At 43.5% G+C, this 13,648-nt stretch overlaps 1 protein-coding gene across 3 annotated transcripts in view; it reads left to right on the top strand.

The window, feature by feature from the left end:
• The window catches only part of Kif13b (kinesin family member 13B), a 148,407-nt gene that overhangs the window by 83,423 nt on the left and 51,336 nt on the right, over nucleotides 1-13,648 (top strand). For all 3 annotated transcript variants that reach the window (XM_027390340.2, XM_027390341.2, XM_035452359.1), the window contains 7 exons: nucleotides 1,881-1,967; nucleotides 3,309-3,499; nucleotides 5,017-5,227; nucleotides 6,557-6,719; nucleotides 8,008-8,154; nucleotides 8,402-8,551; nucleotides 8,869-8,997. In XM_027390340.2, the coding sequence (XP_027246141.1) occupies nucleotides 1,881-1,967; nucleotides 3,309-3,499; nucleotides 5,017-5,227; nucleotides 6,557-6,719; nucleotides 8,008-8,154; nucleotides 8,402-8,551; nucleotides 8,869-8,997 (1,078 nt within the window). The remainder of the gene's footprint in view (nucleotides 1-1,880; nucleotides 1,968-3,308; nucleotides 3,500-5,016; nucleotides 5,228-6,556; nucleotides 6,720-8,007; nucleotides 8,155-8,401; nucleotides 8,552-8,868; nucleotides 8,998-13,648) is intronic.

The following is a 13,648-nucleotide window of genomic DNA, read 5'->3' on the forward strand; positions in this document are numbered from 1 at the left end:
GGTGGCTCATGGTCTATGAGTGTCAGCACAGAGGACAGGCCAGGACCAGGATGATCTTTATGAGTGTCGGACAGGCTGATGACTGACTGGTATGGTTATATGAGTGTCAGCATAGGAGATGGGCCAGTGCTGCAGTGGAAGCAGTTTCTGTCACGAGGACCCCATGTTGATTGACCTTTAAGAACTAGTTTATATTCTTTTTTTTTTTCAATCATGATTTACTGCAGTGCTTTTCCAAAGTGAGCCTATAACCTGTATTCTCATTCTCTCTCTCTCTCCATCTCCCTCCCTGCTACTCTCCCTCCCTCCCCTTCCCTCTCCCTCTTCCCCTCATTCTCTCCACTCTCCCTCTCCTATCTGTCTTTTTTCCTCCCTTTCTTTCTTTTCCTGATGCTCTATATATCCCTGGCTGTCCTGGAACTCATCATGTAGGCAGGTCTGGCCTTGAACTCAAACTTCTTGCAAAACTGCTTCTGCCAAACTTTGGCATTAAAGGCATGTGCCACCATGTCTGGTCTCCTGCTTTTCTTTCTTAACTCATTGTATTTGAAGAATGGTACTATAAAGCCTTAGGTGTGCCAAGTTTAGCACATCACAACTTTATATTTGATCTTGCACTTTGAATGTCCAAACAAACAGAAGCCAAAGGGTCAATGTTAGTGTTTAAGAATCCACATAGAGAGCAAGGTTTGAGTGGGAGTAAGAGTTTGTGCAGATGGAAATGGATAGAAAATTGCCGACACATAAAGCCAGTAAGAGTTTAGCTTAGGCATGTGGTGATACATGCTCATAAGTCTAGGACTAAGGAGGGTGAGTCAGAAGGATCTTGAGTTCAAGGCCTACATTGTGAGAGTCTGTCTTAAAACAAAACGAAACAAAAAACAAAAACAAAACCCAAACAATAGCATACAAACAAGATTTATAGCCTCACAGAGTTTAAAGAAACTGAGGTGTTTAGCTGGTTCTGCAGAGGAAATGGAATCCAGATGGACTTGGATTGTGAGGAAGACTCTGGAGGCTGGAGAGGGGCAGGACCCTGTTTCTTGATGAAGCAATAAATGATTCTAGGGACTGATAAATTTCCCAGTGCAGGAAGAGTTGATTGTGCTTAGTGTACAGAAAAAAAAAATCTGTTTTCAGAGGAGCTGAAAGTTTCCTAGAAGAGGGAAGGGAGGAGATACAGAGGACTTCCTTGTGGAAGGAAGGAAAGGCCTTCCATGTCAAGTTAAAGAATTTGTACTTGATGTCCTGTTTCTTAGCCAGCGAGTCACTTGGCAAGAGAGAGGCGTGGGGCTGGTATCCTGGGAATATGCACAGGCGTACTTTTCCACTTGAGTCCTGTCCTTCCAAATTCTTCCCCCGCTGGTGTTCTACCCACCATGTCTACTACTGAAGTCTATTATTGAGCTAAACAGTTCAGCTGAACTGATGAGACTTCTGTGGGCAGTTTCAGAATTCCCTGTAGGTCTCATGTTGCACCCCTGGTATCTGCCACTGTTTCTAGAGTCTGGTCACTTTGTGGGCTCTTCATCCATCTGGGTTGGCTCTGCTTTGTTTCCTGGCTCTGTCTTTAATTATTACCTGTCACAACTCCATATTTACTCCTCCCTACTGTCTAAGATGTTCAGAACTTTGAGAAACAAGTTGATCTCTGACAGTGTTATCAGTGTGTGAAGTGGGCTATATAATGCTTAGAATTTTGAAGACTGTGAAGTAATAATGTTGATGTCCTTAGTATCTGAGGTAAGTATAGAGATGTAACTACAAATATTTAACTTCACCCAGGGCAGGTCTTGTTGAGGAAGTTAAGCTGCTGTAGTATGTGGTAGTGGAAGCAGAGGGAGTGGCAATCCTACTCATGCTGCTCTCTTTCCCCACAGAACATTTGTAAATGGGTCTTCTGTCTCCAGCCCTATCCAGTTGCACCATGGGGACAGGATACTCTGGGGAAACAACCATTTCTTCAGGTATGGCATTGCTCACATTTCTGAAGTTGGAAGGCCATTGAAGACCATATTCTGAAACAGAAGAGTCATTTTAAGTGTGAACGGCATAAAAATGACACCTTATTGTGTGTGTGCTCATGCTTGTGTGTTCACATTGTATGCATGGCTTGTATGTCTGTTCATATATAAGTGAACCCCGGGGGCTTAGAATGACACATCTCCTCATCAGAAGAACTAAGCTTATTTATTTTTCTTCCCAGCATAAGACTTTTCCCCCATCTGGTATCAGAATTAATTCTTTTTTTTTTCCTGTTGGGTTTGCTGTCAGATGTCCATCAGTCATCTTTCTGCACTGTTATTCTTTTGTCTGAAAAGCAGTAGTAGAAGTGCTGGATGCAGTTTCCTTATTCCCAAGAGGAGGTTGGTGTTTTCTCTGACCATGCTTTCAATGAGTCCCAGCACACTGGACACTGATGGCTTAAGTAGGTTGTGTATTCCCAGACAGTGAGAAGCCCTCAGGGAGAAGGCCGCCACAGTGGGCTGTGCTTCTCAGAAAGGCCATGGCTGCAGTCTACTGTTTTCTTGGCACTTCCCTATGGATTAACTGTGTCCCTGTAGCCATGAAAGAAACACTCAGCTCACAGGGACAAAAAGGGCAGCAAAGGACAGCCTTGCTGCTTTCTTGTCAGGGCACCAGAAATCTTCCTCTTAGTCCCCTTGAATGGACTTTGTCTAGTAGCTGCAAGGGAGTCTGCAAAAGAAGGCTCTCACCTATGACTGCAACACTGTTCCCTAAACATGGCAGATGTTTTGCTGCATGGTGAGGCAGGCTGGCTGTTGTAGTGTTCAGATCCTGGTCTCTTCTTTCTGTCCGTGGCCAGTGTGCTTCTGGTGTCTAAGGGACTTTGCTCATAACTGATGCTGAACCTTAGGCTGTTTTGATCTTACAAGAAAGATTACAAAGATGCAAGCTCATGGGGAATGCTTTTCAATTTTTTCTCTTCCACACTTAAGTGTTGCTGACTGGTCGCCCAGACCCTCAGATGGTTCCGTATGGCTTTTGTATGGACTGTGGAGTTTGTTATAAAGTCTCCAGAGACTTGTCAGCATGTCGAGTTCTCATCCTGACATGGTCCTCAGCTTTTCTCTCTCATCTAGTTTGCAGAAGTTGTTTGGACTTTGCTGTAACCACTTGTGCACATTTGGATGTTTTATTTCTACTACTATAGTATGAAGTTCATAATTGCAACAACTTCTTGGTACTACTGTGGTTCCCTTAGCCTCTAGCAAATGTCAGTGTGTAAGGGATGGGATGAATAAGCATCCTTCTTAATTCAAAAAGTAATGACCCCCTCCCCCCAGGCTCAATCTGCCAAAAAAGAAGAAGAAAGTTGAACGAGATGATGAGGATCATGATGCCTCCCTGAAGAATGACAACAGTTGTGAGCATCTAGATGCTGACGGGGACTCCTCCAGTGAGGTGTCCAGTGAGATCAACTTCAACTTCGAGTATGCACAGATGGAGGTGACCATGAAGGCCCTGGGCAGCAACGGTGAGCATGGGCTGTGCTTTTAGGGGGTGCTGAGCATGTTTCTGATGACACCCTTCTTGGATGACTTCTGAACTCTGTGTCCGTGGCTGTAATAATTGATTGCACTTACAGCATGTCCACTCTTCTCTGCTACGATAGACACATCACTGCAAACTTGTTCTCATGGGTGGAATTTCCCAGGTTTGAAATGTGGCTACCTTTGACTGCTTCTTATATTTCTAGAGCATTCGTCACAGCCTAGGTTTTCTCTTTTGCTGCTTTGCAGACAGTGTGGAATCCATCTAAAGTATTTAACACAAGTAACTGGCAGTGAGAAAGCCACACTTACTCCAAATGGCAGTTTGGAGTGGTCATGGCAGTTCAAATGATGAATGTCTGAAGTATGCCATATGTCTTAGTTTGGGTTTCTGTTACTATGAAGAGACACCATGACCATGACAACTCTTACAGAGGAAAACATTTAATTGGTGGGGTAAGGGTGGGGTAGGGTGGGGAGGGCTTGCTTACAGTTTCAAAGTTCAGTTCATTATCATCATGGCAGGGAGTATGGTGGCGTGCAGGCAGATGAGAGTCCTACATCTTGCAGGCAATAGGAAATGGTCTGAGGCACTGGGTGGTATTATGAGCATAGGAAACTTCAAAGCCCACCCCCACAGTGACACACTTCCCTCTAACAAGGTCATACCCACTCCAACAAAGCCACACCTCCTAATAGTGACACTCCCTATGAGCTTATTGGAACCATTTACATTCAAACTACCCCACATTTCCACTCCCTGGACCCTATAAGTTTGTAACAATATCATGATACAAAATGCATTTAGTCCAACTTCAAAATTCCCCATGGTCTATCACAGTCTCAACAATGTTTAAAAATCCAAAGGTCAAAAGTCTCTTCTGAGATTTATGCAGTCTCTTAATTCTAATCACCTGTAAAATCAAAATAAAAAAGCAGATCACATACTTCCAGTATATAATAGCACAAGATATACATTACCATTCCAAATGTAGGAAAGGGTGCATAGTGAGGAAATACTGGACCAAAGCAAGACTGAAAACCAGCTGGGCAAACTCCAAACTCTGAATCTCCATGTCTGACATCAAAGTGCTCTTCAGATTTCCAACTCCATTTGGCTTTGTGCACTACAGCACACTTTTCTCTCTTGGGCTGTTCTGTTTTCTCCTGTCCTTAACTCTAAAGCCAGAGACTTATGTGGTTGAAGCTGCCAAGGTCTGCTGCTTGCAGGGGCTGGACATGGCCTCCTTGTTCATTACACCTTCACCAGCTTTCTGTTTTTGATTGTTACCTTTACTACTTAAGCTTGGCTGTCCTTGAATTTGCTCTGTAGATAAGGCTGGCCTCAAACTCAGATCCTCTAACAAGGCCATACCCTCTCCAACAAAGTCACATCTCCTAATGGTGCCACTCCCTATAAGCTTATGGGGGCAATTATATTGAAACTACCACACCATACTTCTTATTCATTATGATTTTTTTTTTAATGCTTATATATCAGATCCGATGCAGTCCATATTGAACAGCCTAGAGCAGCAGCATGAAGAGGAAAAGCGGTCTGCTCTGGAGCGCCAGAGGCTCATGTACGAACACGAGCTAGAACAGCTCCGAAGAAGGCTGTCTCCTGAGAGGCAGAACTGCCGTGGTGTGGACCGGCTCTCCTTCCATTCACCCAGTGCCCAGCAGCGCTTGAGACAGTGGGCTGAGGAGAGGTAGGCACACAGGACGGCTTGAGTCGGGTGATGCTTGTACTCCTCAACTGCAGAGGTTCTGGATGGGACACTGGGTGATGCTTACAAAAGAATAACATTTCAAGAGAGTGTTCTGGCCAACAGCCACTTCGTGTGTCTCTTTCTCTCCTTCCTTCTTTGCTTCTTTCCTACCTCTCCCCATTTCCTTATCTCCTCTCCCTTTTTCCTCTTTCATTTTTCTTTTGTTGTTATTTTTGAGACAGTTTCATACTTATGTATCTCCCAAGTTGGCTTTGAAATTGCTCTGTAGTGTAGGTTGGCTTGGAACTTAGAATCCACCTGCCTCAGCACCCTGAACACTGGGATTGCAGGTCCGTGCTCACATGCTGCCTATATTCATCCCTTTTCTTCTGTTTTCTTTTCATAGCACTGAGAATCGAACCCATGGCCTAGTGCATGCTAGGCAGGCACTCTGCCACCAAGCTGCATTCCAGCTCTTATTTTTCAGTTTTAGGAAGATGGGAATTGCCAGTACATTCAGCTTTCTTTAAAACAGCCTATGTTAGCTGGGAGTGTGACACATAACTCCAATCCCAACACTCAGGAGGCAGAGGTAGGCAGATCTCTGGTCTTTTCAAGACCAGCCTGGTCTCGGGGCAAGTTCCAGGCCAGCCAGGGTTACACAGAGAGACCGTGTCTCAAGAAAATCACCACTACCCCCCTCCCCCCAAATGCTGTGTTAGATGCTGCTCATTTTCAGTCTGCGTGGCCTTTGGCTTTGAATAGAGAAGTATACTTTACCGTTGCATCATGTTTTAGGTTATGAGGGTTGGTAGATGGCCTTTTTTAAGAAAGGGGAAAGAAAGTTGATAGTCTTGACTGATGAGGTCAGGTAGGTAAAGCACAATGCTAATAAGATGAAGAGTACCAGCTTGATCTCTGTATGGGCTAATTAGCATAACACTAAGTGCCATCTCGCACAGTTTCAGAGTTCAGCACTACCTCCTGCTACTCCGGTCTGCATACAGGCATCATGCTTGTCGACTGGAGAGTGAGGCAGAGAGAGTCTCCAGTCCTACTGAGTGGATCTTGAGTTGATCAGGATGCTTGGTGTTTCATACACAGTTGAGTTTGCAGAGCCCACACCTACCTGTGGCCAGCTTGCTATGCAAGGAGTGCTGTGCGTGACATGGTCCATAGACCAGTGTGTGCATGGGGTGGTGTCAGTACCATGTTCCTGAGTACAGAAGAGAGTTGTGAATGAGCTGATTGTGACTTTGGTTTCCCACATGCTGTTTTGTGTGTTGTTTCTACCTGTACCCACCAGTCCTGTTTTATTTTATCTTAAAGAGAAGCAACATTGAATAACAGCTTGATGAAGCTGAGGGAGCAGATTGTAAAGGCCAACCTGCTAGTGCGAGAAGCTAGTTACATAGCAGAGGAGCTGGATAAAAGGACTGAGTATAAAGTTACCCTCCAGATTCCAGCCTCCAGCCTGGATGCCAACAGGAAGGTAAGGCATAGCAGAAATGCCATAGCTGCAGTTGCACTGGGCTCCACCCAGTGACTGGATTAGTGGGAAGTTACTTTTTTCTAATTTTCTGAGTGTGTGTTGTGTGAATCTGTTAGCCACTAGGCATGTATTCCTTGCTTCCCTCAGACCTGTCATTTCTTCTCATTCAGCTTCCTTTCTTCATTCCTGCTTTTTTGTTGTTGTTTAAGATAAGACCTCAAATTCAAGGCAATTCTCCTGCCTCACTCTCCCAAGTTTTGAGGTATGGGTATGAGTTTCTTGGATTTCTTAATTATATCTTGCCATTTATAGTGATTTAGGCTGGCCTTGAACTCTATCCTCTTGCCTCAGCCTCCTGAGTGTAGGATTATAAGCACTGACCCCCACACCTGGAAACATTACTGTTCTAGAAAGACTGCTTCAGTGGCACTTTGTACATGTGCAGTGTTGTGCAACCACTGCTTTGCCTGATTCTCTGCTCTTTTGGTTGTTTGAAGTAGGGAACAGATGACATATTTGCCCTCAAATGAGTGATTGGAATGCCCTAGATAATTTATTCTTGTAAGCATTCCATGTGGCTAGTCTTTTAAAAGTCTATTTTATTAAGCACTAAGATACTATTGATTTAAACAAATGAAAAATCACAGTTTTGGGGGCTGACAGGATGGTTCACTGGGTGAAGGTGCCTGCCACTGAGCTTGATGATCTGAGTTCGATCCCCAGGATCCACATGTTGGAAGGAGATTACCAATTCCTGCAAGATGACCTCTGACCTCCTCATGTGCCATGGTGTATACACACACACACACACACACACACACACACACACACACACACACACACACACACACACACACAGTAAAAAACCTCACACTTCTGAAAATAAACATTTGTTAGATTAGAGTGGTAGTACACTCCTGTAATCTTTAGGACAGTGACTTTCAACCTTCCAAATGGTGCAACCTTTTAATGTAGTTCCTCATGCTGTGGTGTGGAACTCAAGCCATACAATTATTTTTGTTGCTACTTTGTAACTGTAATTTTGCTATTATTATGAATCACAGTATAAGTATCTGTGTTTTTTGATGGTCTTAGGTGATCCCTGTTGGACCCCCAAAGCAGTCACAATCCACAGGTTGAGAACTGCTGCTTTAGGAGGTAGAAGCAAGAAAATCAGGAGTTTGATGTGGGCCTGAGCTACATGAAACCCTGTCTCAAAAAAAGAAAAAAAAAAGTTTCATAACTATCTCAGCTAACTTTGCCTTGTTGCCAACTCCTGTCTCTGCAGCGAGGCTCTCTCCTCAGTGAACCTGCCATCCAGGTGAGAAGAAAAGGAAAAGGAAAGCAGATTTGGTCTTTGGAAAAGCTGGAAAACAGACTTTTGGATATGAGAGACCTCTACCAGGAGTGGAAGGAATGTGAAGAAGACAACCCGGTGAGTTGCTGGAGAGCTGTGTACCTGGTACTCCCAGAAGGGGCCATGCCACAGCAAGTCTGCCGGCTCAGGGACATTGAATGCTTTATCAAAATTGTTGCTTTAATTTTAAAGTAAAATTTATTTTAGTACTTAAGTTGTTGAGCTAAGTACTACTTTTAAAAATTGGTAAAGTTATTGGTCAAATGAGTTTATTTTATGTGATTTTCTTTTTCTTTCGAGAGTGTATGTTTGAAATCTCTTTCAGGTCATCCGGTCTTACTTCAAGCGTGCTGACCCATTCTATGATGAGCAAGAAAATCACAGTCTAATTGGTGTGGCCAATGTCTTCCTGGAGACCCTATTTTATGATGTGAAGTTACAGTATGCTGTGCCAATCATCAACCAGAAGGGAGAGGTTGGCTTTCTGCCTTGTTCTGCAGAGCAGTCAGGGAACAGAAAGTGGGTGGAGACAGAACACTTGTCATTAATACCTTGTTTTTTTGTTTTTTTGTTTTTTTTTAACCTGTCCTGACTAATGACAAGTATTTGTGTTATGGATACCTTGTATTTCCATAGGGCTATAAGGAGGCTTTTCCTAGTTTGCTTAGATTGCAAAGCAGCTGTTAGAAAAATCACCTTTTAGTTTTTCCGCACATTGTTTGCTTTGTCAAGGAAGACAGGTTCTCAAAGGGTGAAAATTCAACCCAGAAACCAGTGTTTGTTTTACTTCAGGTGGCAGGTCGGCTGCATGTGGAGGTGATGCGCCTGAGCGGGGCCATTGGGGAGAGGATTGTAGGAGGAGATGATGCTACAGAGGTCAACTCTGAAAAGGAAGCCCAGGAGAACAGGCTGGTCTGCATGGTAAGCCCCAGACCCATTCAAAAGGAGCCTAGGTGGTACCACCTAAGACTGTAGGGATTTACATAATAATCGCATTTCCAACAACTTGTAAATGCCTGTCTTCAAAGACATCTTTTAGTGTTGAGTATCCTAGAGATTATGTTTGTCATACTTCTGGAGACTCACTCAGCACTTCAGTACTTTCTTTCTGTGGCCTTTGGCAAGTCATCCCTCTTCTCTGCCACTCAGCAATCAGTGAGTGGTGAGCCTGCTTACATGTCCTGCTCTGTGGAGCAGCCCAGAATCCCCATAGGAGTTTTCTATTACTGGAACTTTCGAGTTCTGATGGAAATGAATGTTTGCCTCTCTGTGGCTGCGCCCTTTAGCTGCTGCCGTTTTCACTCTGCCAAGCTTCTCTGTGCTTCTCCCTGGATACCCAGTGCCTTTGCATGTGTCCTCCCAGCCCAGCGGTTCCTGGCCCTTTCTGTCTGATCTCCCTGTGTGTGCTGTTCATGGCACACTGTGAGTGTTACCTTGAAAGTTCCCACTGTCCATCAGCTAGGAATATGTGCTTATGAGCAGAGGCCTCTAGTGTATGTATGATCCATTGCTATGATAGAGCTGGTACCAGCTGTCCAGGCACACAGGAAAGCTGTGAATTCAGATGGTAGGTTCTGAGGGAGACTGAGGGAGATTCTGGGAGAATGAGACTGCAAGAGAGGGTGTCAGCCAAAACCAGACCTACAGGTGCTGTGGTGTTTTAGTGGGTGAATAGTATGGAGGGCAGCATGCTCCCTGGCACCTGTGCCCTCCTCACTCTATAGCACAGTCCTTGTCTGAGTCTCCAATGCCCCCTAGTGGACCAATGCTGCTAGTGGCTCAGAATCTTGGCAGGATTTTGATGACAAGGGACCATCAAGAACTTATAGAAAGAGATGATTAAAAGGTCTGAAAAAGCCTAGGTCAGGCTCTTGGTTCTTAATTTATTTCCTAGGTCAGTCTTCTTTCTATATAAATATTTCTAGAATTGAAGTTGTTCAAAGGAGTAAATTACACACAGCCACAGATAGGGGGAAGCTATTGCTGCTGAGAGCAGGGCTGCTTTCTGTAGCTGTCTACATGATGATGAGGCCTGCAGTACTCTAAGACATGAGTTGCTTCTGTGGAAGGGGGCAGTTCTTAACTAATGGTCTCACTCTTGCTAATTTGTACTTGACTTCAGAACCTCTTTCTCAAGGTCACGTGCCTGGTTACCGTAGTTATGTGGGCTTTCTGACTTCATGCGGCCCATTTCCGAGATGACAATGATTGCATCTCTGGGAGGTCAGTTTTCACAGAGTAAACTAATGAGAATGATGCTAAGTGGTGGTGGTGCATGCCTTTAATCCTAGAACTCAGGAGGCAGGGGCAGGTGAATCTCTGTGAGTTCAAGGCTACCCAGGACTACAGAGTGAGTTCCAGGACAGTCAGTGCTGCACAGAGAAACCTTGTTTTGAAAAACCAAAGCAGAAAACAGCAACAATAAAACAAGCATGGGAATTTGTCATTGAAAAAAAAAAGATATGTATTTGAGATAGCATGGCTTTTAAAAAAAATGACAAAATATGTTAAGATATAGTGGAAGATACCAAGCATGAAAGTAGTAAGGGAAGTGCAGTCAGTCCCCACTCACTCTCCTCCAAAGTGTCCTGACAGCCTAGCATGGCTCAGTTGTACACCTCAGGATGCCATTCCTCTTAGGAGAAGCTTTATGATAAGACACCCAGGCATCCCACTTCATTTGGAAGTAGTATGTGTCTCCAAAATAGTGGATACTTTAAAAAAAAGAACCAAAATAGTAATTCCTTAAGGTCATAAACTATTCAGTCAGCCTTCTCACGTGTCTTTGTCAGTGTCACCCAGGTTTCTTTTATCTCTAGATTCTGCTCCCTTTCTCACCTTGAAATTTGTTTGTTGTAGAACCTGTATGTTCTCCTGTAGATCTGTTGATTGTCATTGCATTGCATGCTCAGAGGTGTTAGATGTAGGTTGGGAGCCAACATGCCATAAAATAGAAAAGCAAGTATGTGCCATAGATAGTGGAGTGTTTTCTGTTAAAATTATGGGTTTTTAAAGTTGTTTTCATGTCATAATGAACTCTTAGACTTAACATATTTGTCTTTTAATCCTGGGTATTATTTGTATCAAATCTCCAGTGTTCTCAAAGTTGAGTAGTGGCAGCCCCTTCAGTTGGCTCTTGGGTCCTGCAGACATGAGCCTGACCCTTATTGACTGATAGCTTTTGAATATGGCAAACATTTCTTCTCATCCTATATACAGTTCCTTTTCCGGATTCAGAATCCACCACTTCTTAAGAAGCAGTGGTCACTTAAGTGGGACAGGCTTCTTAGAGACCATGCTCTAGCTATGAGAGCCCATTGTCTAAAAGACAAGGGTAGGTAAGACAAGACAGTGAGCTGGGCGGTGGTGGCGTGCACCTTTAATCCCAGCACTCAGGAGACAGAGGCAGGTAGATCTCTGTGAGTTTGAGACCAGCCTGGTCTACAAGGGCTAGTTCCAGGACAGCCTCCAAAGCCACAGGGAAACCCTGTCTCGAAAAAACAAACAAACAAAACAAAACACCACTACCAACAACATAATACACGATAGTGAGTGAAGTTCCTGTAGGAAGTCAAACCCGGGGATGGTTTTGGTATCATGAGTGAGGAAATCACTAGCTGTACAAGACATCTGCCTTCATTTTTCCAATAATGAAAGAGTATGCCCATATTCCTGTTTTCAGAAAACATTAAATTAAAAGCCCCAAATATCATTGATTCCTGCTGATACACTTTGACTCTTTAATATTGAGTTGAAAGTTGAGTGCTATCCTGACACCTTGTGGTGATTTCTATTTTTGTAGCTAAATTTTTTTAAAAAGACAGTAAAAAAACTCCAAATAGTCCATGTTCTTGGTATGTTTATTCCTTGTTCCTGTTGCTCTTTCCTTGCAGTCTAGATTCTAGAAGTTTCTGTGGAGGGCAGGTTAGCACATTCGATCTTGTTTGTTTAATTCAACCTTAGATGAAGAGTCGTTTCTGTAGGAACACAATGACTTTCAGATGGAATTCTATCACAAATCAGTATGTGTGCAATGCCTGCCTTGCTGTCATTCATCTCGGTGTTTTCCTTGGTGTGGCTGGCCTCACCTGTGTAAGGGTAGACATAAATCCTCCCCTCTTTGCCAGGAGAAAGCTAAGCTTAAGACTTTAATTTATAGCCGGGCAGTGGTGTCACATGCTTTTAATCCCAGCACTCGGGAGGCAGAGACAGGCGGATCTCTGTGAGTTTGAGACCAGCCTGGTCTACAAGAGCTAGTTCCAGGGCAGCCTCCAAAGCCACAGAGAAACCCTGTCTCAAAAAACAAACAAAACAAAACAAAACAAAAGACTTTAATTTATACTAGTGCATGGGCTAGCAAGTGGCAAAGATTCTTTTAGATCTGTATGATGCCAACACCTTGTAATCATCCCCCACAATATGTTGTCTCATTTGAGATATATAATAAACATTTTAAACATGTAGAGAAAAGGACCTTGAAACAATTTACTGTAAAATGTATCCTGGAATACTGATGGTGAGTTTGCTGTGGAGGGAAAAAACACATCAGCCTTTCAGAGCCTGTCAGAGACTTGCTGCCTAGGTGGTCCAAGCTTGTTGATATCTCAGGAAGAAATGGCATAAAATGAAGTTGCTGTTTGTTGCTGACCTGTTTTATACATGTTATACAGGAAATCTGCTTTGTGTAATTTTGTGTGTCCTCAGAGTCCCTGAATGCCTTGGTAATAGTTGAGGTTGTTCAGCCACCAGAACTGATACCACATAGTCCAATTTATTCTCATTAAATTTATTTAATAGATACAGAGTGAATCAATTTAGGGAAAGAGAGCAACTGGACAGTATAGTCTGTGATGAACTCAGTTGTGTGAAAATCCTCCTGGTCATACAGGGTTCTCTAGAGGAACATAACTTACAGACTGACTCTGTCTGTCTGTCTGTCTCCTGAAGGGGATTTATTAGAATGGCTTGCAGGTTGTGGTCCAGCTAGTCCAGCAATGGCTGCCTATGAATGGAAGGTTCAAGAATCCAATAGTTGTTCAGTTCATGAAACTGAATGTCTCAGATGGTGTTCAGTTTACAGCAGAATCCCAAAGAAGTAGGCTCTAATGTCAGTGAAGGAATGGACTTGATAGGGAGAGTGAGAGCAAGCAGGCAATTCGAGCAAGCTTCCTTCCATATCTTTCATATAGGCAGAAGGTGTGGCTCAGATTAAAGGTGGATCTTTCTACCTCAGAGATCCAGATTAGAAGTGGGTCTTCCCATTTAAAATGACTTAATTAAGAAAAAATTCCTGGGGCTGGAGAGATGGCTCAGAGGTTAGGAGCTTTGGCTGCTTTTCCAGAGGATCTGGGTTCAATTTTCAGCACCCTCACACAACAAACATACATGCAGGCAAAACACCAATACACATAAAATAAAAATATGTAAATTTAAAAAAAGAAAGAAAAAACTCCCTCACAGGTGTGCCCAGCCATTAGGGTTTTAGTTAATTCCAGATGCAGTCAGGTTGACAACTAGCAATAGCCATCACACCTACCATGCAGTATAATTAATAATTCTAGGATTACTTCAT

This window comes from Cricetulus griseus (assembly GCF_003668045.3).
Source record: "Cricetulus griseus strain 17A/GY chromosome 1 unlocalized genomic scaffold, alternate assembly CriGri-PICRH-1.0 chr1_1, whole genome shotgun sequence".
Classification (NCBI taxonomy): domain Eukaryota; kingdom Metazoa; phylum Chordata; class Mammalia; order Rodentia; family Cricetidae; genus Cricetulus; species Cricetulus griseus.